The sequence below is a fragment of the Pecten maximus genome, chromosome 9 (genome assembly GCF_902652985.1).
Source record: "Pecten maximus chromosome 9, xPecMax1.1, whole genome shotgun sequence".
Classification (NCBI taxonomy): Eukaryota; Metazoa; Mollusca; class Bivalvia; order Pectinida; family Pectinidae; genus Pecten; species Pecten maximus.
The window spans coordinates 22283570-22307307 of record NC_047023.1 but is presented as its reverse complement, the minus strand read 5'-3'; the positions used below and the strand labels follow the sequence as shown (position 1 = coordinate 22307307).

General features: G+C 37.1%; 1 protein-coding gene across 2 annotated transcripts in view; it reads left to right on the top strand.

Moving 5' to 3' along the window:
• The window catches only part of LOC117334425, a 40321-nt gene extending 17039 nt beyond the window's left edge, over positions 1-23282 (top strand). The window contains exons 1-6 of one of the 2 annotated variants that reach the window (XM_033894047.1): positions 15676-15743; positions 16377-16441; positions 17759-17894; positions 20243-20369; positions 21494-21680; positions 22770-23282. In XM_033894047.1, coding sequence (XP_033749938.1) covers positions 16391-16441; positions 17759-17894; positions 20243-20369; positions 21494-21680; positions 22770-22961 — 693 coding nt within the window. In that variant the 5' untranslated portion in view covers positions 15676-15743; positions 16377-16390 and the 3' untranslated portion in view covers positions 22962-23282. Of the gene's footprint in view, positions 1-15675; positions 15744-16376; positions 16442-17758; positions 17895-20242; positions 20370-21493; positions 21681-22769 lie in introns of those variants that run through there. The other variant, XM_033894048.1, reaches the window with a different exon arrangement.
• The last annotated feature ends 456 nt before the right edge of the window (positions 23283-23738 follow it).

Below are 23738 nucleotides of genomic sequence, written 5' to 3'. Positions count from 1 at the left end.
AGGTTTGTTCCGTCGACCATGCTCTTTCATATGTTCGCCAATGGCAGAGAATGGAATGTCCGTGTTGCAAAATATTGGAGCCATTTCTGAAAAATACTCTTTTTGGGAAAGTTCCCGTTCAAAACCAGTCGCCCATTGCTTAGGAACTCTGATATTGCATTCCATCATGCCGAATAGATTCTCCTCTTTCACGGCTCTCAATATCTGGCTCTCAGTCAGAGGGCCTTGAAAAATAAGAACAAACTATAACATACACACAAAAGAAAAAAAATGTTGAAGGATATACTATAATGTTACCTTTATGGGAAGGAAAGAATTTTGGTTTTCTTTCGTTTGTTAGTTCCCTAAGGCCCTCGCAGTCTCTAACTAAATTACGGTATTGACATTCCCATGTCTCCGTCACTGCGAATCCTTTTTCTGTCAAAAATGTGGTGGTGTTTGCCGTCTTTTCGATTTTTTTCTCTGTCCTTCGCGGTCCTTTACATGTCTCGTCAAATGACATTCATGTCCATGGTTGAAACTAAATAATTACCTGGAACACTGTGTTAGTCTCTGTGCAGTATTCATCTACAGGGAAGGCCCCTGTGCGTTTTTCGTTGCCACTGTTCAGTTCATGGTCAATCCTCCGTCCAGTCGTCCGTGTCAGCCAGTCCATCCAATAATAAGCTGACATGTATCTGTCGCGGGCTTCGGGATGAAAATTGTTCTCCCTTCTCCGACGAACAAATGTGCTGGTAGGCATAGGTTGATCCAACGCACACAGATAAAGAGCATGGCTTGTCGGGATTGTTCCTGATGCAGGTTTCTCCAGCTGCCAAGTATCCGTTAAGGATAATGGAGGGGCCACTTACCACGTTATTCTTTATGGTGCTATAAAGATCTTTATCTGACTCTCAAAACAGCGAAAAACTAGCACCAGGATCACGACTTGCTTGGAACAGCATTTGTCTCGCCACGCCCGGAACTGACATTGCCACCTTAAAAATGTCGATTTTCCTGTCAAAATAAAAGTGTTGTAGTTTTTCTACAGCTTTCACAAATGGACCAAAGTCTAAATTATTATACCATACCAAGAAATCTTGCAGTGTTTGCATCTTCTTCCTCCCAGATACGTTGGCAGTAGGCATATTCCTCTTCACTGATGTTTTTTCCTTTCAATTTGCTGTAAAATTCCGAATGCGGTGGTAGGGCTGTTTCGTCAAGTAGTCGTAAGGAAAGAATCCCTTGGCCTCGTGCACGTCGTAAGCTATCATAAATTTTGAATAGGATGTACCTGCAGACAGAAATTGAGAAATATCCAAAAATTGAGTAGGGCATTGCTTATACATAGGTAGCTGTTTTGTTTTGTTTTTACTCTAAAACCGGCTGTTTCCTTCTCGTCCATTCGTAGATGTTTCGCGATATGTTTTTTGATGAGATTTAGGTCGTAGTGCGTGGAGTTGAAGCCAAGCACAGTTGACAACAGTATTGCTCCATGGACTTTTTCAACTTGGTGAACGCGTTCAACATCATCTTGCCGACCGGTCCGTCGTATTCATTCCACTGGTTAAGCTGCTCATCTATTTCTTCAAAAACATGTTTCCATTTCTCGGTGGCTAAGGCTTGTGCTGTCAAATATCAAATACCAGGTCCTTGTATTCGGATTGACTAAACATAATGCTTCCTCAAAACCCAATACGTTGCTGCACACACTAACTGAAATGAGTACGTGCTCCATTGTCCATTGGAGTTTACCTGAGTCGGTTTCGTCTGTCTGTTGAAGTAGAGCTTCAAAGTCATATACGGCGAACCACGGGTAGAAACGATCCTCCAGAGGTACCACGATACCTAATTCGTCAAGCTGGTCGAAAATGGTTGTACGTGAAGAATGGAATTCCTCAGGATACTTAAATGACGTCTGCTTGTCACAGGACTTCTCGTGTCGAACACATTGCCATGCTGTAGTAAAGTTGATACGGAAACCGTGCTCCTGTTGGCTATAGATCTGCCGTACTCTCTCTAGTATTTGGGATAGGTCGGGATTGTTATTCAACGGAACGTGACGTTGAATGTTGCGCGAACGTTGTCGGGGTTGTCGGGGGCTAAAATGAAACGTTCATTGGCACGATAGACTCGTTCCAGCTCCATGTCGTGTCCATCTTACCAAGGTGGGCGCTCCTCTCCCCATGGTGCTGGCTGTAGCGCTGCTGATCCTCCATATTGTCAATGTACCAGCTGCCTATGTAAATACAACTGGCGTCTGTTTGGGAGAGATTTCTTGCAATTCTTACATTTGAATCCGTTTTTACCTTCTGAATACTCATCTGTTACCCGATTTGCATTTCTGCTCGTTCCGGTATGTAAGGACAGGCGAGGGGCTGGTGTCGGACGGCGAGGGGCTGGTGTCTGTCAAATAAGATAGAGCGCATCATTGCTAAAAGGACGCAGAAAAACGAGAGACAGGTTTTGTTCAAGTGGTTGGGGTGGCCTAAAACTTGGATTCCGGTGCGTCAAATAAGCGACGTGTGATGCAGTCACAGGAACATTTATCGTCTAGGTACGCCCTAAAATTCCACCCCGAAAACAGCGCTTCCGATTTCACAGTTGAATTACTGAACGTCCTTCGTATGGACGGGAAATGGGAGTGCGCATTACTGGACGTGTCGTGGATAGGAGAGGTTGCATCCATGATCAATCTATACTGCGACTTATGTACATACAGTTACGTCGGTACAGAGTTACGTCCCATATTGCGTAGATTTTCTTCCTCACATCACCAAATAACCGTTCCTTATTATGTGTCAATGTCACGTGACCAAGTACAACGCTTCAGATTGTATTTAAGTACAGATAGCGACACAAAATGTTTATTTGACATAACAACGTTATACTGCGCTCTTCATCTGAGAAGATGTCCTGGGTCCCGTTCGTTCCCGACGTGAATGAATGGAAAAATAATTTTTTATCGGCTTCTAAAATGAAATATATTCCGAATCAAAAGTCTTACATTGTCGGTCAATTTGGATCGGCCTCTACATCTACGCCGACCCCAAAGATTGAGTTAGTTACGCCAACGCAGCAGGCTGTAGAATGTGCTAAATCAGATGTGAAAAAACGCAAAAGGGAAAGCGAACCTCTCGTCACATTCGCTCCTTCTGCAACTCAGTCCCGTAAAAAGGCTAAAAATCCATCACCCCCTGAACAAAAGAAAACCACGCCCAAAAAGTTTGTCTACGCTAAATAAATAATTTTATACGGTCATCTGTGTGATCATTCCATGCAAAGAACTCTAAAGGAAAGGACATGGCGTACTTTGCAGAGGGTTCTAAACCCGCATTCACTAGTCGCTTAGCTCTGTTCCATAACTTTCCTACAGAGGCCGGTATTGAGCAGATGGAATGGATAGACATTAGGCCGGTGGGTAATGTCAGTCATAGGGGTGTGATAGAATTCAGTATACCGGGTTCCACTACCAACTACATAGACCTGCGGAGAACGCGTCTCTTTCTGAAGGCTAGAATATTACACGAGGACGGATCTCCGTTACATATGGAGGAGAAAGTCGGTTTTGTTAATTTGACGTTGCAGAGTCTGTGGAGTCAAGTTGACGTGTATATACACCAAGTGTCTCTACCAACTATGCGTACAAAGCTTATCTGGACGTTTTGCTGAATAACGACAGAGAATCCATTGACACGCACGTCAAATCACATCTCTACTTTGCCGATTCCAGCCATTATATGGCACATCTGACCCGTCCTCCAGTAACCTCGGTCTATATCAAAGGACCGTCTTTACTGAAGAAAGTGCCTTTGTAGACTTGGAGAGACCTATATATATGGACATTGCCAACAAGATCGTCTCATGTTGAATGGCTTGCAGGTGGTTTTTAAGTTGTAGCCATCGAGAGAAGTGTTTTGTCTCATGTCTGGAGAGAATGACGACGTTCGCTATAGACTGGCCATAGATGATAGCATGTTAAAATGCTGTTTTATAAAAAATTAACCCTGGCGTTCTCTTAGGTCATAGCGAAACTCTCACACAACAACCTCTATCCCTTTAAACGCTCGGACGTCAAGTGTTTTGGAATTCCCGCCGGACAGTACAATCTGAGTGTCGATGACGTATTCCAAGGTGAGGTACCGGGACGTCTTGTCATCGGCCTAGTTTCCTCGTTGGGATCTAGTGGGAGTTATAAAAAGAGCCCGTTCAACTTTCAACATTACAATTGTAACTTTGCAGCGTTGCATGTTGACGGAAAATCTGTTCCCGCCGCTCCGCTAGAGCCCAATTATTCCACAAACAACTACGTATCGACCTACCTTTCCTTATTTACCGGGACCGGAACTTACCTACCCGACCGGGGTGCGTGCGTCGACCAAAGTGACTATCCCAATGGTTATTGTCTATACATCTTCGATGTCAACAGCGTTCACGACGACAAGAGTAATCTACCATCATTAAAGAAAGGACACACGCGTCTGCAGCTGAAATTTGACTAGCCGCTACCCGAGGCAGTAACGTGTGTATGTTACGCTAGTTTTCCCGCCATGCTATGGATTGACGCCTCGAGGAATGTTGAAGTGAAATGATGAATAGCTGGCAGCTCTATACGGCGATGAGGGAGGATCCGGGTAGTAGACGTGAATTCGGAGGCGTCTTTGCATCTGATACATTTGCAATCAAACCGGTTTGTTATTTTGTTTATATATACAATAAATAACACGAAGATAATATAACTCAATTCCATCTTTTTTTTTAATTACAATAAATATCACATCAACATTCCACTACTACTTAGCGATGTCTATATTATATATCATCACGTTCTCTTCACTGGTGTTTTTCAATGTCATTTTGTAATCGATCATAGTCCTCGTAAAAGCCCCATCCATCTGTCACTTCCTCTAGTACACTCGGCAACACATCCTCCAGTGCTGGTATGTGGCCGTTGATATCTGGAATTCCCCTCGTCAGTCTCTCCCATTCCGGAAATCGAATTGAAATTCCAAACATGGTAGGGAGGTTGCATTCATAATCGTTGCCTTTCCTCAGCAAAAAAATAAGATATTTTAAAATTAACCAGTAAGATAAAGTATATGTCTACATCGACACGCGTCTGGCAGAAATTGATTAACACGTTTACATTTTTTTAGCCAAAACATCTCGTGTACCAACGCTGATAATATATAATACCAGGTATATAATAATATATACTATGGAGATAATACTAATCAACAAAAAGCAGATCTTTGTAATGCCTACTTTATTAGTCAAACTACCATTGATGACTAGCATATGTAATACTAACCTGCAATCAATATGTCAGATATTTCAAAAGGTCCAGATAAAATGAGTCCAAGAATGATTAAGGCAGCAAAGACCGTTATTTCAATTCTGGCCAAATAAAGCTGGAAAGTTACGTTAGCACAAGTACAGTTTTGTCTTCGGAAAGGGTTATACAAAATAAATGGGTGAATATCATCTATTTTATGACTGCGTAATAGAAACAGTATATAGGGCATAGCGAATGGAATGGCATCATCCTTCCATGATTCACATGTTATGCAAGAGGTCAAAAGTATTGAACAGCAGAAAGGAATTTTGCAAAATTTGGCGGTACTTAATCGTGGCAGATAGCAACGTTAAAGACAAGATACATATATACCTTATTAATTTCCTTATACTATATGTGAAATTTTACATATACTCTGTGTCAAGAAAAAAACAAAGGCTTAGTCTTAAAGGTTTGAATGAGTTTTTGGCATTCAAATATGAAATAGAAAAAAAAATGTCAAAAAAATGTATGTATTGAAAGATTTGATGAATTATGGATCGAATGGAAAGATATGTTCGAAAATTAGGGAGTTTTTTTGCTGCTGTTGTTGTGTAAAAATGGATAAGTACTGGTAGATGAAATTGTAATTACCGACCAGTATTTTATAATCTAACCAACAATGCTCATCACTGTATGTTAAAATGAATGAGAAACTTGATTTATTCCCAACCTTACCTACATAAGTGGTAATACTTACCCTATTGACAACATATATAACTTTAATTCTTATATTGTAGACTACGATCTCTGCTAATATAATTGATCAAATTTACAAATACATTTGAAAAAAAGATATATACTCTGGGGATTTATAAGCATATTCTCTTGTTCATTGGGCATATATGCCAACTGGTGTTCATTTGTGCACTACAACAATAGTATGTATATGCATGATTCAGCAGATGTAAAGCTAGTATGTCAACCTTCATGTGATGTATACCTGTTTGTGTGGCTATGGTTGTGATTTGATGTACTATGTTTATATAGTTTTGAGTCATTGGTGTGAGTGTATCATGTGGTGTTCCTTTGCTGTTTCTGTTCTGTTTCTGTATTAGAATATTTTATTCTCCCCATCATATGCATCTGTACTGAACAAGTACATGTAGAGTCACATATAAATCCATATATGTACAGTATATATCATACTATTTTATACTTTAAATTTTCTTCTTATGCACCTAAACATTTCGAACCATACCTTCTGAACTCATCTTTTTGAAACTTAATAGACTTTGGTGAAGAGAACATTTTGCCAAAAGTTACCTTTCCTTCTACATAATGTTAGAATTAATTTGTGTGCAGTGAGCAAGCCCTCCTGCGTGAGGACACAATATTGTTCAGGGGGTTGATCCCATGGCTCACCAACCCTGGCAATCCCTATTAATTATATATATAACAATGGCATAGCATAAGTATATATGTATATTAATAATGCTGGGGGAATAAAATATTTGAAACTGAAAAACAAACAAACAAACAAACAAACAATCAAACAAGAGGCCCAATGGGCCTGTATCGCTCACCTGGCTCTACAGCAACTTTGAAGTTGATTGAGGTCATTTCTAAAGATACTATGTTGATAACCTCTTTTTTCAAATATCATTGTAAGCTAGTTTTATTCATATTGAAAATTTTCTAGTCCTTCATTCCAGCATTCTATTGGCCTAATATCAGGTCTTGGAGGCTCTCGGCTATCGCAAAATTATTGTTTACAGATTAAAGCCGATTTCACCCCTGTGACCTTGAATGTAGGTCAAGGTCATTTATTTGAACAAAATTGGTAGCCCTTCACCCCAGCATGCTACAGGCCCAATATCAAGTCCCTGGGCCTCTTGGTTATTGAGAAGAAGTCGTTTGAAGATTATAGCCTATTTGATCCATGTGACCTTGAATGAAGGTCAAGGTCATCTATTTGAACACACTTTGTAGCCCTTCACCCCAGCATGCTACAGGCCCAATATCAAGTCCCTGGGCCTCTTCGTTATTGAGAAGAAGTCGTTTGAAGATTATAGCCTATTTGACTCATATGACATTGAATGAAGGTCAAGGTCATTTATTTGAACAAAATTGGTAGCCCTTCATCCCAGCATGCTACAGGCCCAATATCAAGTCCCTGGGCCTCTTGGTTATTGAGAAGAAGTCGTTTGAAGATTATAGCCTATTTGACCCATGCGACCTTGAATGAAGGTCAAGGTCATTTATTTGAACAAACTTTGTAGCCCTTCACCCCAGCATGCTTCACCCGTAATATCAAGTCCCTGGGCCTCTTGGTTATTGAGAAGAAGTCGTTTGAAGATTATAGCCTATTTGACCCATGTGACCTTGAATGAAGGTCAAGGTCATTTATTTGAAAAAACTTTGTAGCCCTTCACCCCAGCATGCTACATGCCCAATATTAAGTCACTGGGCCTCTTGGTTATTAAGAAGAAGTCGTTTGAAGATTATAGCCTATTTGACCCATGTGACCTTGAATGAAGGTCAAGGTCATTTATTTGAACAAACTTTGTAGCCCTTCACCCCAGCATGCTTCACCCCTAATATCAAGTCCCTGGGCCTCTTGGTTATTGAGAAGAAGTCATTTGAAGATTATAGCCTATTTGACCCATGTGACCTTGAATGAAGGTCAAGGTCATTTATTTGAACAAACTTTGTAGCCCTTCATCCCAGCATGCTACAGGCCCAATATCAAGTCCCTGGGCCTCTTGGGTATTGAGAAGAAGTTGTTTGAAGATTATAGCCTATTTGACCCATATGACCTTGAATGAAGGTCAAGGTCATTTATTTGAACAAACTTTGTAGCCCTTCACCCCAGCATGATACAGGCCCAATATCAAGTCCCTGGGCCTTTTGGTTATTGAGAAGAAGTTGTTTGAAGATTATAGCCTATTTGACCCATGTGACCTTGAATGAAGGCCAAGGTCATTTATTTGAACAAACTTTGTAGCCCTTTACCCCAGCATGCTACATGCCCAATATCAAGTCCCTGGGCCTCTTGGTTATTGAGAAGAAGTTGTTTGAATGAAAAAGTTGACGCCGGACGGCCGAATGGCCGGACGGACGGACGGACGGACGGACGACGGACGCCGCACCACAGCATAAGCTCACTTGCCCTTCGGGCAGGTGAGCTAAAAACAACATCAACTTACTAATACAAAAAATAACCAGTTGTCTTCATTATGATCAATTAAGATATATTCTAGGAATAATTTGTGATATGCTAGTAACATTGTCTAGAAGAAGACTATTGCTTTACATTTTATTTAAAATATAACAAATCATAAATTGCCTGAAGGAATACGGAATGTCAAGTTTGAGGAACTCTGGGATATGTTACCTGACGATATCGTACCACCACGTAAGAGGCCTTGCCGAGTTAGTGACCCTGAATAAATATCGGTAATCCCCATGTATTAATTCTAACAAACTTTGTCGGATGTGCAAGCACACTTGTTGAATCTGGAACTTGATTTCAACATTTGATAACAAATCTTCTGAATTTTAGGTAAGTCGTTTGGGTAATATTATTCTATGATCATTGGTTTCATATCTTATTACATCCATTTGAAGGCATTATTCCTTTCATTCTGTAAAATATAAACTTTGATATAGGCATACCAGGAAGTGATAAAACTGGACATATAAGTGTCTATAAATAATCTAGGAGAGTCACTGATGACAGCTACACATACAAGTATTCAGTGTTATTAGTATATAAATCAATAAGATGTTTTATGATAACACATATCAAATAATATTAAATTTTCCATGTAAATATATAGATAATGCAAGGGATAAAAGTAATATCTTTTTCTTTAAAATCTTTATTTTTAACAAAAAATGATAAATCAATTATTGAATAGATGATAAATAAGTAATAGGAATACACACATTGTAACTACTAGTATACATTTTTTAGATACAAATACATGTTGTGTCTTACCTACTGATATCTACAGTGTGTTTGATCGACATATATTGCACAATGCTCAAATGACCTAGTTTGTTATAGGAATTCCGTGCGTGCTATGTTAGAGGATGACTTCAGATAATTTCGTAATATATATATACAGGTAACACTCGTCTTAAATATTTATCTATATATTATTCATACTACATCCTGCTCATTTATATGGAGTTATCTTAATAATTACAATTTAAGTATTGTAATTTTATTTTGTTGGTATGACTTAAAATGTAGTTGGAATGACTAAATGAATGTGCATTTTAAAAACTAGTGAAAGCGTGTGTATAACATGATATCAATAAAACAGAACTTGTAAAAAAAAAAAAAAAAAATATATAGATTAGAGCAGCTTTGTGTGTACTCAAAGCTAAAACTTATGTGTGTTGCATATTGTGCTTCCTGTTTCCGGAGTAGTTGTGTCTTTGTGTATAGATAATATGAATGAAGGCAAAGCCTTGGGAGAGCGCAGCTAGTTATAATTAATGACACAAACTTAGTAACGATATTAGTAATAACATTAACACTAGTAACAGGAGTGTGACATTTTCTACTTATTAAAATGGTTTGGTTTGTTACATTATATTTAATTCATGATCAAAACAAGTCGTCAAACTCCTGTGATTGAACTGTGAAACACGAGCATTATTTGTTGTACCGAGCTGATAATGTATGCCCAGTTTTCTGCATTTGTACTGCAAATCTTCTAACAATGGGTCATACAGGGTTGCATTGCTACTGTCAGAACCAGAAATACATGTAGGCCTACCTGCTGTTTTTGCCTTTTTTGTACCGATTTTATCGTTTTTCTGTAATGCTGGCCGTTTCCTTTCGTTATGGTTTATGGTTCTACTACTTACAGTCCGAGTCTGAGATGTTTGTGTGTTTTCGTTCAGATTGCTTTCAGGTATATCTTGTCTTGTCATGAGCATGTAATGGTTGTTTGAAAGTAGTATGTTGATAGTGCTTGAATTGCCATCTACGGTGTAGGACTCGTGTTTTAACATGGAACATATTGACCTGATATTTCGTCTAACTTTGTACCTTGTAGATGCACCTCTATGTTTGTGTTTAAAATGATTGATGCAACTTTGACTTCGACTGTTGTTGCCCATCCATTGTTTTGTATCATTTTTTTGTGGTATTGGCTAGGGTGTATAACCTCAGAGCCATGGCAAATAGACACCAGATCTTTCCATTGTGTCCAATTTGAAATGACATATGTACATATTTCATGCCTGTATGTATGAGGGTAATGATTGGATGACAAACCCAGACAAAGGCAATGGAAAAAACAATTCCCATCCCCAGGAACATTTTGAATTGTAAATCTACTGTCTTGTATTTGGACGATACGTTGGTCATTTTGTCTCTCAGTGGTAGATCTATTACTATTTTTTGCATTTCTTTGTATAGATATTATTTGTCGCTGTTCAGATTCCACACTCGACTTTACATAAGAATGGTCGTTATGAGAATTCAACCTGAAATTCACTTTGGACAGAGTTTTGAAATAAGAATGGTCACTTAAAAATCCGGACATTTTCAGGCAATTGGCGCCAAAAAAGTCTAGTAAACACACAATGAATATTTACATGTTTAAATCTGCCTGCTTGAATTTAGAATTAATATTATACCCGGTTTTAAGTTTAAGACAGACTGGCTTTATTTCATAATCTACCTCTAATTAGATCAAACATCTAGCCTACATTGCATTTTTTTTTCAAATTAAAAGGGAGGCCTTGTTATTATTTTAAATTCAACTTTTAAAAGTGAAAATTACAAATATTTTTTTCGACAATAGTCTATTCTGGGCAAATGATCACGTGAATTTTCGTCTTTACGTACAGTACATAGGTCCTACATATCTTATAGACTAGCTACACGCATTGTAAGCTTAATCTCCAGCCGTCCGCGCGATCGGCAGTAAAGTTAGTCTAAAAATTTTAAGCTTTGAAAGTGAATATTTTCTACTAGAATTCTATGCCATTTCTCCTGATAAATTTGGCAAAATAATTGTTGTTATTATTGATTTAAACTGTATTGATTGTAAGTTAAAACTCCATTTTGTTTACATGTACGTGTATATAGACACCTTGCATGAACTTACTACACTTGATATGCTATGGGATAGGCCCGACGTAGATTTCTATGACGCTGGGTTAACCTGCAGTCGTCTGGCGAATATTGTCGTCTGCGACAGGAAATTTAGTGTGCAAAGTAAAAATAAAAGTATAGAATGTATCTAAGTGTTTTAAAATTTCCATTCTATCATAAAATTTATTTTTGCGACAATGGCAGTTCAAGCGCATCACAATTTAGTCGTCTGCACTTAGCGTTCCTATTTTTGGTAACAAACCAAATATTTTCATCCAATCAAATTCGCCGATTACATTCATGTCATCAGTCATAACAGAAATGGAAGATAGTCGGTATACCGGCGGTTAGGCAGTTTTTATATCAATATGTAAAGAATGAGGTAATTTTTAGTGAATATCGGTGAGGTATGTCGATCAGAAAGAAATGGATCAAGTCTCACCATACAGGTAACGAGAATTAAAACATGGCTGCCTGCATGGAGGCGCGAGACTTTTCCCGCGGGACACAATTTCAAAGTCCAAGGGGTATAGGATTGTATAGACCTATCCACATAAAGCCGCCATATTGGATTTTTAGAGTTACGTGCCCTTTGATCGGAGTAAAGACACTTCCGGTTCCATAAGTACACATGGACTGTATTGCTTACACACGTGTTATGGTTAGTAGAGCTTCGCTCTACGCGGCCTTCGGCCGCGTAAGTGCTGCGCTCTTATAAGTAAGGTACATGTGACAAATAATGTACATACTATGAGGGAAATAGCATTACGTCTGCTACATTCAAACAACAAGTGCAATAGTTGACCATTCACCCTGTGATGGTTATCAAATTATAAGAGCGCAGCTCATCGCGCCCAAAGGGCGCGAGAGCGAAGCTGTCTTTAAGACAACACGTGTATAAGTTATATTTCTCGAATCAATTCTATACCCCTTCAACTTTGAAATCGTGTCACGCGGGAAAAGTCTCGCACCTCCAGTAGAGGCAGCCATGTTTGAAATCTCGTTCCCTACACGACGAAATCTGAATGATTTCTCTCTCGTGGAAACAAATAACTGAAAGTTAGTTCAAATCACTTAATTCTTGAAATATCCACTCGGTGCTGATCAAATTGGATGCGAGAGTAGAATAAGAGGTTATTTTGCTGCATATGTACATTATCTAGAACTGTTTTTAATTGTATTATCATTGGATAACAGCATTATAAGCTCAACTTTCTAAGTTACAACCGAAAGCCCTGAAATATTACTGAGTTGAACACCCCATTCAGAATGGTGCTGTATTGTCGTCAAGCGTGACGTCAGAAGAATTCAACGTCAAAGATTATGCCACGGATTCCCGCGCTTTCTCAGCGCATATATTTTAAGAGTTTTTCGTTTTCCAGATGTCTGAAATATGTGATATTTTACAGGAAACAATTCAATATCTTCTGTATTTTATTAGTGGTTATGGACTGTATCAACTGCAGTAGTTGCTGCAATTTTTTTGTCATATAATTTTATCAAAACTTGTATTTAAATAATAAAATACAGTTCATAATTTAAAAAAAATCTTACTGTGTCGATCTCTTTACACCTTGAACTTAAATTACTGGATATTATGATTAACAAGGCATCATGAAAAAGATAGTATAAGTTATCATTGTACAGTGCGTATCAAAACATGTATGTGAATGAGGAGATTCCATTCTGTTTATATTAGTCTAACTTTCCAAAATCTATGTGATGTTCTATTACAAACTTCCACATTATAGTTCTCATTGTCTAAGTATACAGTGAGGTCGTTAAGTATACTAAACATTCACAGGAGAAAACAGACTTTGTAATTTGTTTATTTATGTGGAAAATTAAGCCCTTTTTTCATAACTTATCCAATATGCACTCACCTTCAGATTTAAAAAAAAACATACATGTTTATAATATATCTCAAATAATAGTTTAAGCGAGTGATTTTTACTTCAACCACGGACTAGATATACATACTAATATATGTCCATGCCTTAACCTAAAAACAAAAACAAAACCCAACACATGCACAAAATAAAAGAATACAAGTATACGTCGCAAGTTTTATTGTAACTAGTTTATATAGTGATACGGTTGCCTTCTAGCTTCGCGCTAGTTCCCTTTAGCTCAGTCTGTAAAGCGGCTGTCCAGTAACAGTAAAGCCTGGGGTCGCGGTTCGCTGACGGTGGAGGCAGACTACTTGCTTTTCTGTTACATCGGTTGACCACTCCAAGTGCAAGCTATATGAAAATGAGAGGCTTCGTTGGCGATAAAACCTGGGTTAATGTGTGTTCAGAACAATTATTGTTAGTAGCAAAGAACACGTTTGAAAAGTGAGGAATAGTGAGGCAGGTTTTAATTGTAAATAGTGTAAATAGTGTACATAGTGATTTCAGGCGGGGGAATTTCCATTAAGTCAGTCGGTAGAGCGACGGAGCAGTAAGCAGAGGGTCGCGGGTTTAACCCCTTGTGGAGGCACTAAATTCGCTTTCCTGTTATATATATCATGAACATATTGTTGTATCGTCTTCCCTTTTACGTTGTTAGTAGCAAAGAAATATGGCAGTAGAATACTGATGCCATTATTAAGTGCACGATCATTTGGAATCCAACAATGCAAAGTAAAGACAATGAAATTCACATCAGGACAAACAATAAACAATTCTGTCACAGTGTTCGAAAGTAAAGGTGGTCCGATGGCCAGAGGCTATAGAAAACCTGGTCGGTCTATGTAAAATGTCTTAGTGTTGGCCCCAATGGCTATGAAAAGTTTGAGTCCTGACATACATTACAATTCATGTAAACAACATTCCAATATTTTTTGACAAATGATGATATGAAATCCGAGCTTAAAATAGAGGTTTTTTTAACCCATAATAGCGTGTTATTACTGGATGATGCAAGCATTTGCGTGACAGTAATGCTACTTTTCAACAATATGTTTACAAAATGGGTCTATGGAAAAATGACTTGGGCTATGGGATTTCAATTTTCTGTAGACATATTGTCTAAGGAATTTTCATATACAGTAAAACTCACTTGTGTCGAACACGGTTGAATCGAATACATCGGATGAGTCGAACGTTTCGTTCGGTCCCGATTTTTTCCCTTCTTTATCTTAGTAAATTAAGCACGGATGACTCGAACACTGTTGAATCGAATACTCCGGTTGTGTCGAATATATTTTGTGGTCCCTCCCTTCTAAACTATACCAAAATTTCCATTTTTGTGTCGAACATCGAGGCGTCATGCTGTCTCGGGTAAAATTTGCTGGCCTCGTCTGATTGACCGAGTGTAACCGATCACCCGTAACGGTGTAAACAGAGCCTATTATTAGTTTCCGGCTGTCGGTTACGCATCATCCCATTGTTTATACAGGTGCTCAGGTGAAGTAAAACGTTCAGGTATACATAACTAAGAATAAAATGTGCACGTTTTAGTCTACAAACCAATATGTGTTCTGTTTACTGTTTTGATGCACAAGGCCGCCGAAAAAAATAAGGAAAAAGTAAACGATAAATTACATATCTTCCATCGAAAAATGCAAACAACCGATGATAGTCGGGTTTTGTCTCCGTATACAAACACGGATAAGTCGAACCATAGGATAAGTCGAATATTTTGCTTGGTCCCGTCGACTTCGACTTATCCGAGTTTTACTGATACTTTCATGTATAGATGTTTAGATGTAATACATAGTCTAGTTTATGTTACAATGTGTTTACATGTTTAGATTTAGATTTTTAAAAAAGGGGGGTATAATCACCTATTATATTTTGGCATTTTTTTGTGTGTGTCATTCTTTTAAATTAACCCCCCCCCCCCCCCCCCCCCCCCCCCCCCCCAAAAAAAAAATCTAAAATCTGAAAATGTGGTAGTATATACATGTTACGGCGAGTGATTACTGTCATAGCTGCGCTCTTCTAAGGCTTTGCCTTCATTCATATTATCATTTATTATACTTGATCAATCCTGAGTCTATAATAGCAATGGATAACCTTGATTATTCAAAATACTGACGGTAGAAAGGCGTTGTTTACAAGATTTGTTATGTATCGATAAGTTTGGGCTTTGAGCTATGCACTTTACTTTTTAAAGTCAAAATGTGGAGGACTTAATTAACAGAGACAGTTTGATGTGCACCAATCCCAATGCATGACATCACGTCATTGTCCATATTAGAATTCTGACTGGCGCAGCCAATGAAAATGTTGCTTTCTTTAAGGTATATTTAGGGTTATTAGTGGGTGTAATGTATTTTGTTGAGGGCGTATTATATAATTCACACAAGGACACTCAGCGTATAAATAGACTGGATTTTATCATTTACAATTAGAGGACCGCTGAACTCCAAGCTCAGAAAACGTAAGTATATTATCTATACAAGTATAATAAACATATGTGTGGCGTATGCAGCCATTATTGATATATATTGTGAATTCATGGGTTTTTACTACATATTTTAGATAGTTTTTTATTTTTCTAAAAGCACTAAGGCGACTGATTGGATATAATTATTGCTTGTATAGGCATTGTGAAACGAAAAAAAAAATTGAAAATATTCTGATATGTCGTTATTTCTCTCTCATTCTAATGGGCGTGTAACGAATTGAGAAAACTCATAGAGTACATACGTTACAAGATCATGTGTTCAATTTTTAAAGATACGCGTCTTAAAGTGGTAAGAAATGGTATTATCGTCTCACAGAATTAGATGATGTGTTAAAACGACGAGGATATATAGGGATATTTGAGTGGAAATCCCTTGAAAGCATCTCGGTCCAATGTAAAAATAGACGTATCGTATGGGTTTTTTGTTGTTGTTTTTTGGGGGTTTTTTTTGTCGATAATTTGAGCCATGTGACATTACCAAAATAACCGATTTATTTTCACTATTTTCAGAATTTCATATCATATGTAACGAAAAAGGCAAAGATGGTGCCAATTTTAGTATACAAATGAATACGATATTATACAAACTTATTTCTGTTTTAACAGGATACGGACGCAAAATGGCTCTAAGGAATCCTAGATTGTCTTCTCATGTTAATGGCAAATTTAAGGTAGAATATTTACTATTTGTATTTATGATTAAGTCCAATTAATATGATGACGTGATCTGCGTGACACATATATAAACTTACCCGATGAAAATGTTTATATATATATATATGGGTCAAAGAAGTAATATTAACGGTAATGATCCGGGTAACACTGGACCCTGGTAAAGGTTTATCTGCAGGATACGAATTACTTAAAATGTTAATATGGGACAAAGAAATAATTCTAACAGTGTGGACATAAAAAATGTCAAATGTTCGAGGCAATCCGACCCTTTATCAAGACATAGAGAATAAAAATACAATCACATAATATCATAATAATAATATAATCTGTGAGGTAGATCGCGAGTTCGAGGCCCGGTCAGGACACAAGTCATAAAGTTGTCTTCATTCGTCAACTGTGTTACTATAGTTTTTTTCGTCAAAGCCCATTAATGATTCCGTACACTTGGATCGTTGCGTGACGTTTTCGACTGTACTGGTGTGATGGGAGATTAAGGTACCGGAGTCTTTCCGGACAAAGCAAACCTTCAATGTTTCTGACCAATTTAGTGACTCTACTGAAGGTTTTCAAAACTAATAATGACCATGTTTAGGTGTAGACTCCAGACAGTGAACACATGATCTAGTCGGGTTCGTACGAGATCTAAAGAGCGTTATCTAACGATCGTTTGATGATGCCCAGCTTTAGATTTGATTTTTTTCACACTAGGTGGTGCTTGTGCATGTCGAAAATCACTCCTAGATTTTCCCTGTCATGGTCATTTAAGGACGGTATCTCCTTTTTGAGAGCTGCCTTCATGTGGTGAATATGTGTGTTTTGGGACGCTGCTATATTTTCGTGTTTGTTTCCTTGTGATAGCGCGAGCTGATGCCGACTTTGTAGTGCTACCTCACTGAAGCATACTGCCGAACACACCCCACTCAACCCGGTCACATTATACTGACATGGACGAACCAGTCGTCCTTCTCCGAAAATGCAGCTCATTAAGCAGGAGTAGTAGCTACCATTTTAGAGACTGGTATGCCCGGCCAGGGAACAGAACTAAAAGGTGTTTTTTTTCTATCACATGGGCAAGCGCTCAACTAAAGTCCAAAGCGAGACATTAGGAAGAAGGAAAATGCATACAAAATGAAGAGAAAAAAGATGAGATATCAAATTTAGTCGCCTCTTACGACCGTGCAATGAGGACAGCAGTATACAATCATTACACCCTATCCGCAGGGCAGCACCTAGACCGTACTCGTATTGTAATCGTAACTTTCTATTGCAGTTGGTATAATTCATACTGTATATCTTTTTTTTCATATATGCAGAAATTCGTAAAAAAGACTGATGCTGAACCATTATCCGAGAACCTGTGGAATCAGACCGAAGGGATCAGACAAGAAACATTGCGGACATATTTTGTCCAGGGAATAGGCAATGGCGATCTGAACCCTACAGATTTTGGTATGTTTTATTTTAAGGTGGGCATTGTTCTGATGATATGGAATCTTAATTGAGCATTTCATATGAGATTGATGAAAGTTGGTTTTTTGTTTTCTCTGGAGCCTTGACAAGCAAAAAATAAAACTAAGAGATGAGTTTCATAAAATCTAATACTCACATGAAATGAAAACAAATTGAAGATACTTTTTGATCACATTACTAAAAAAACTTACATTTTGACAAGTTTTTTTAGTCCAAATGTGGATGCAAAATCAAACATGTACAATTGATAATGTAATGCCATTGTCCATGTTATTCCGTCACAATGGATTTCTGACTGGTGCAACCAATGAAAAATGTGTCAGGTTATATTACACTGGTTACATGCGAATTATGTGATAAAAGGCTCATATGTATTCAACTTAAAAAAAAAACAAGCATTTGGGAAATCGTTCTGATACCTTCTGTGTGAGTTTATTTACTTGTTTTATTTCCTTTTTTTTCATCAACATTTTTTTTTATATATGTATTCGCGCAGGACATTTAAGATAAGGAGGGAGGAGTTCTGGGGTCCTTCCTTAACTTTACAATTTCACAGTAACCTGAATCATGTCAGTCTCAGTTTCATACTATACCTTATCCATATAGTACCTTTTTTTCTTGCATTCGAATTCTAATATACAATATGCTCATTTAAGCTTACAATTCAATAACTTTGTTCAAATTTCATCCATAGTATACTACAATGTATACCACATATGCATTGATATTATGGGGAAAACATATTTCTAATACCTTAAATAAGTGATCGGCATTTTCATTATGTTTCTAAAATGTTTTTTAATGAATCAAGACAAAGGAAAACGTGTTTGAATATTTTAATAAGTATTAAACTATTCATCTTAAAAGAGTGTTTTCAATTTTTGAACATAACATCTGTTTCAGAAAGTATATAAATATAATGTTGTCGAGAGATACAATGTATTGCTGTATTTGTAAATGGTGCTATACACTTCCATATTTCTTTTGTTTAAGTACATCTTTAAAAATTTATGTTGCTGAGTTTCAAGATTAAACTATGCCATCAGAGAATCAATAGATTTAGGTGTCATAATTATGCAAGGACGACCCCGATTGATCATAACTCATATACATCTATGGATTTGAGTGGTATGATTATGCATGGATGGCATAGTTATGCAAGGACGACCGCCATTGGTCATAAGTCATGTTCACCTATAGATGTGAGTGTCATAGTTATGCAAGGAGGACGCCGAGGTCATATATATCATATACACGCTCCCCTCCCCCCCCCCCCCTCCCCCACACCCCCATTGTTCACGACCGCGACGATTGTCCACCGATTTATCCCGCGTTTGTGGAAGAAAGGGGAAGGAGGTATTGAATGGTCCATCCGTCCTCGTGTTCGTCTGTGGTGCCTTTTAGTATGGCGTGGTTTTATTTTTCTTAATATTCCTGTGACTATGGAAACAAATGATTAAACACCTCAGTATTACCGTTTCCGAAGCGTCAGTCCAAAACCGTTTAAGATCACTTCATGGAATATTATTACACGTTACATGAATTGGTATAGTGGTCTAGTGGTGCATTTTGCCATGAAGATGTTTTCGTATTAGATAATGTTTCTGTAACTGTTGCCATGGCTGCTGTAGGGAATAATCCTTACTTCTGAAAGCGATTGATTTGAGCACCCTCTGGCGTTAAAATGAAGATGAAAAATGCATTAGGGTTCTTTGGGACATAATTCTAACTTTCTATTTATAACTTTTCCCCTTTTTTCTCTCTTCATTTTTAGTTTTCATCTTTCATGTAACATGTTTTAGTAATAATAGTTATTTTACAAGTTGTAAGATTGGAGAACAATACAGTTATATTTCAAACTTTAAAGTTTAGATATAAAATCTACACAACAAAAAACAAACAAACAAACAAAAAACAAAAAAAACAAACAAAAAACAAATAAAATGCGAAATTGAAGATAAAATGTTAAAATAAAGACTTTTGAATTCAAAATAGTAATAACGTAATATGAAGTACTAAGCAGTAATGACAAATAATGAGAAGCTGCAATTAGAAAAGTAAAAAAAAGTGGAAATAAGAATGAAAATATTATGTTTGACTTATGTCCCTTTTAACCCTCCATAGTACTTGAGCATCTTGTTGTAATCCTTCGTTTTCTACATTTGCGCACTTTATGCAAAAATAGTAATACATGTCAGGATTGAACGTATAAAAATATCATTTATAGACCTCCTGTTGACAAATTAACACATTATATAGCTTCTTTTCAGCCGCCATTCTTTCTGATAAAAAACAGTTGTTGAATTTACATTGCCCTTTATTTACAGGCGAATTTATGGTGCAGGACTCGGTCTACTGTCAAAAGGCCAAAGCATCCATTGATATCGCCGCTGAAAAGGCTTTCCCTGGGCCACTAAAAGAGTATCTATCAAAGGAGTCCCAGAGTTATGAAAAGTAAATGATTACAGTAAAACATTACAATTGAATTCAATTCAGTATTATTGATTATATATATATACAAGAAATATCTTTAAAAAAGATAAACGGCATAGTTTTAATGCTGGTGGTTATAATGTAAAACTGCTGGTGAAATAAATCAACGAACCAATGCGTTTCAGCACGGAAAACACAATTAGATAAGTTTGAATCATTTTTGGTAATAATAAGACTATTTGAATCAGGAATATAATCTTATTAATGTGTCATTTGAAAAGATACATCCACTTATTTAGCTTGCATTCAATCTTAACTTTGTTTCGTTTTTAACTGCATATCTGCATTTTGCATTGACCGCTACATTGACCGATCACATACTTCATCTTGACCAGTAACGCCACCTGTCGCGTCATATCCGGGGCCAAAACAAAATTAGACGGCTATGCCGAAAAACTTAAACAAAATATAAAATCGAGGTCAGCCCTTCTTAGTTTTAATGAGTGATTAATAAATAGGAGTTTTATCCAAAATAAAGAGTGATTTAGATTAAATGTATTGAAGCAGTCATTCCGAAATTGTTTTCTTTTCTTCATGTCTTTGTATAAATATAATGTTCTTTTCTATTTAGTCCCCTACCGGTGAAACCGGGGAGACTATAGGTTTCATCTCCGTCAGTCTTGTACGTATGTACATACCATTAAAGTTTGTCAGTGCTCTAGCTGCTTCGATCATTCCTTGAAGGATTTTTATCAAACTTCACACAATGATAAAGAACCATAACAACAGGGTTTGGGGTCAAGGTCACTGTTACTAATTTTAGTAACAAAACTACCGGCCGGGCCGGTAGGGGACATGCATTCCTTTAGCAATAACCAGTATTCTTGTTTTAAACCTGTTTTATTATTCCTTGACAATAATCAAGAGTTTTATTTTTATTTTATTTCTATTTCACAAAGTCAATGACAACAATCTGTGTATTCATTATATTGAGCAGACCATTATGTACATTTTTCGTTTCAAGTTTTAATGAGTGGAAGAGAACTTCATTAGTAACGTAGGCCAAAATACACTCTAGTTAGTTACACGAGTCACATTGATGATTAATGATGTTTAAAATGCAATTTAAATGTCATTTATTGCAGGTATTACAAAACCCTGTTTAAAAAGTGGCACATAGAAGATGCATCGGGTATTACCCTTGATGATGCCTGTAAGTCCTACGCAGCCTACGAGAACAATGTCGCTGTCACAGAGGACACAATCTACATGATAGTGGCTATGATTCCGTGCATGAAGTTATGGCCCTGGCTTGGACAACAGCTAGAATCGGTAGGTACACTTTATGTTCTGTTGATATCTCATTTACCTGGCACATGTATTCAATATATATTATATCATTGGTTTAATGATCAATAATCTGTTCTAGTCTTTATTGGTCCCAACATCTTGGCGTCACCTTACTCCACCAATGTTAGATAATTACACGACCAGAAGCTCATGACGGGCGTTTTGTAATCTCTTAATTTCCAAGTCGGATTTACACTGTGCAGATTGTCAAATTTTAAATTTTGAAATTTGATCATATTAGATATCTAAATTACATTTAAATGTTTAACGGTGTCGTGCTATTACCCCTTCTCCATCCATTAATCCATTTTAAATCCACATAAGTTACCATTAAAGACACAAAATCGCGATTTACGTCTCAAGGCTTAATGGCGATCCAGTAAATACAAAAATGGCATGTAAAGCAAAAATAAACGAAATGCTATTTGCTTCGTATTTGTTCCGCTTGAACGGGAACCGTAATTTTAACAACCAAAACTGCTATGTTCGAAATAGGGTAATGAACCGGCGGGAATGATGTAGGAAAGTGTTTCCTGGTAAATATAATTAACTTGGTATGAATTAGTGTTTATACGGGATGTATAATATATAAACTGTAACACACCGTTTTAATCAAGTTTAGTGCTATGAATACTGATATTATTATATATTTCTGTCCTCCCTGAAATCAGGTCGGAGCATGCGTAGTGTCAAATAGGGTTCGGCTGCTACAGGTCGGTTGGCGTCAGAACAAATATAGCCAAAGGCCTTTAGCTAGCTGAAGTAGACATCAGATACGATGTGACGTCCAAAAAAAAGGAACTAATGGCAAATGTCACAATTTAAGATTTTATATCTGCGTGATGAAATAATGTTTTAAGAATATTTGCAAGAATATATATTCTGGTTATGTGATAGCCAACATATTGCATGAGCTTCCACATGCATTTCATATGAAATTAATGAAACTCGTAGCATCCCCCCCCCCCCCCCCCCCCCCCCCCCCCCATTTTACCGACCCTCCTAAATGTAGACTAATCTTATACACTTTTGTAATATGTTCTATATAATATCCTATAAATAATACTGCAGGGAAAGAAGGGTGTTTATGACGAATGGTACAACGACAATTTTGATCCAACCTATGATGGATACAAGGAGTTAGACAAGTTCGTCGATGATGCTGCTATCACAGGGAGCATTGACGCACAAAAGGCATTAAAAGTGTATGCATATTGCATGTCCGGCGAATTGGCCTTTTTTGGCTCGGTGCAGCACAAGTAGTTCACTACTTTTCAGACCTGTTATTTAAGCATAACGGAGTCTTGTAGGAACGGTGAACATATATATCATTATATTGAAACATATAGCTTTTCCTACCACAATTTCGTGGGGTTTTTCAACTCCCTATACATGAAATAATCATTATAACTATTCAATAACAAATGTGTTTTGATTTGTTTACACTTTGACCAGGACTATTTTTAATCACGTGGTTTAATGCATTTTGATTTGTGCAAATGATGACACACAAAAGTGATGATTATTTTTCATATAGATATCCATCAATGTATTGCTTTGAAAAATAATAAACTTGCCGATTTGTTTGTTTGTTCATTTATCTTTTGTTATGATTAGTAATACATTGTATTATTTCATTTTTGGCTGTGAAATGCAAGGTTTTATGGTGAAAATATATTTGAATGGTTTCTCGTTTAATATAACACATATTTCGCGAATATGACAGAATATTTCGATATTCTGTCATACTCGTGAAATATATGTTATATCAAACGGGAGACCATTCAATTTTCTTTTTATTGCATTATATATACTTTTACATAATTCACGACGTCATCTCTTTGTGACGTTACTCCACGTCAACTTGACAGCTATTTTGAAAGGACTGGTCAACGCAATTTAAACGTGTTCTGCTGTTATCTGAGAATATGAATAGCTAACGTCAAGTAAGTATTTTGTCAAAAACAAGTCTGAAAATTTCAGAAATACAGCCAAATAACCAATTAATCTATCTTCGCTACGATTGGAAAAATCGGCAAG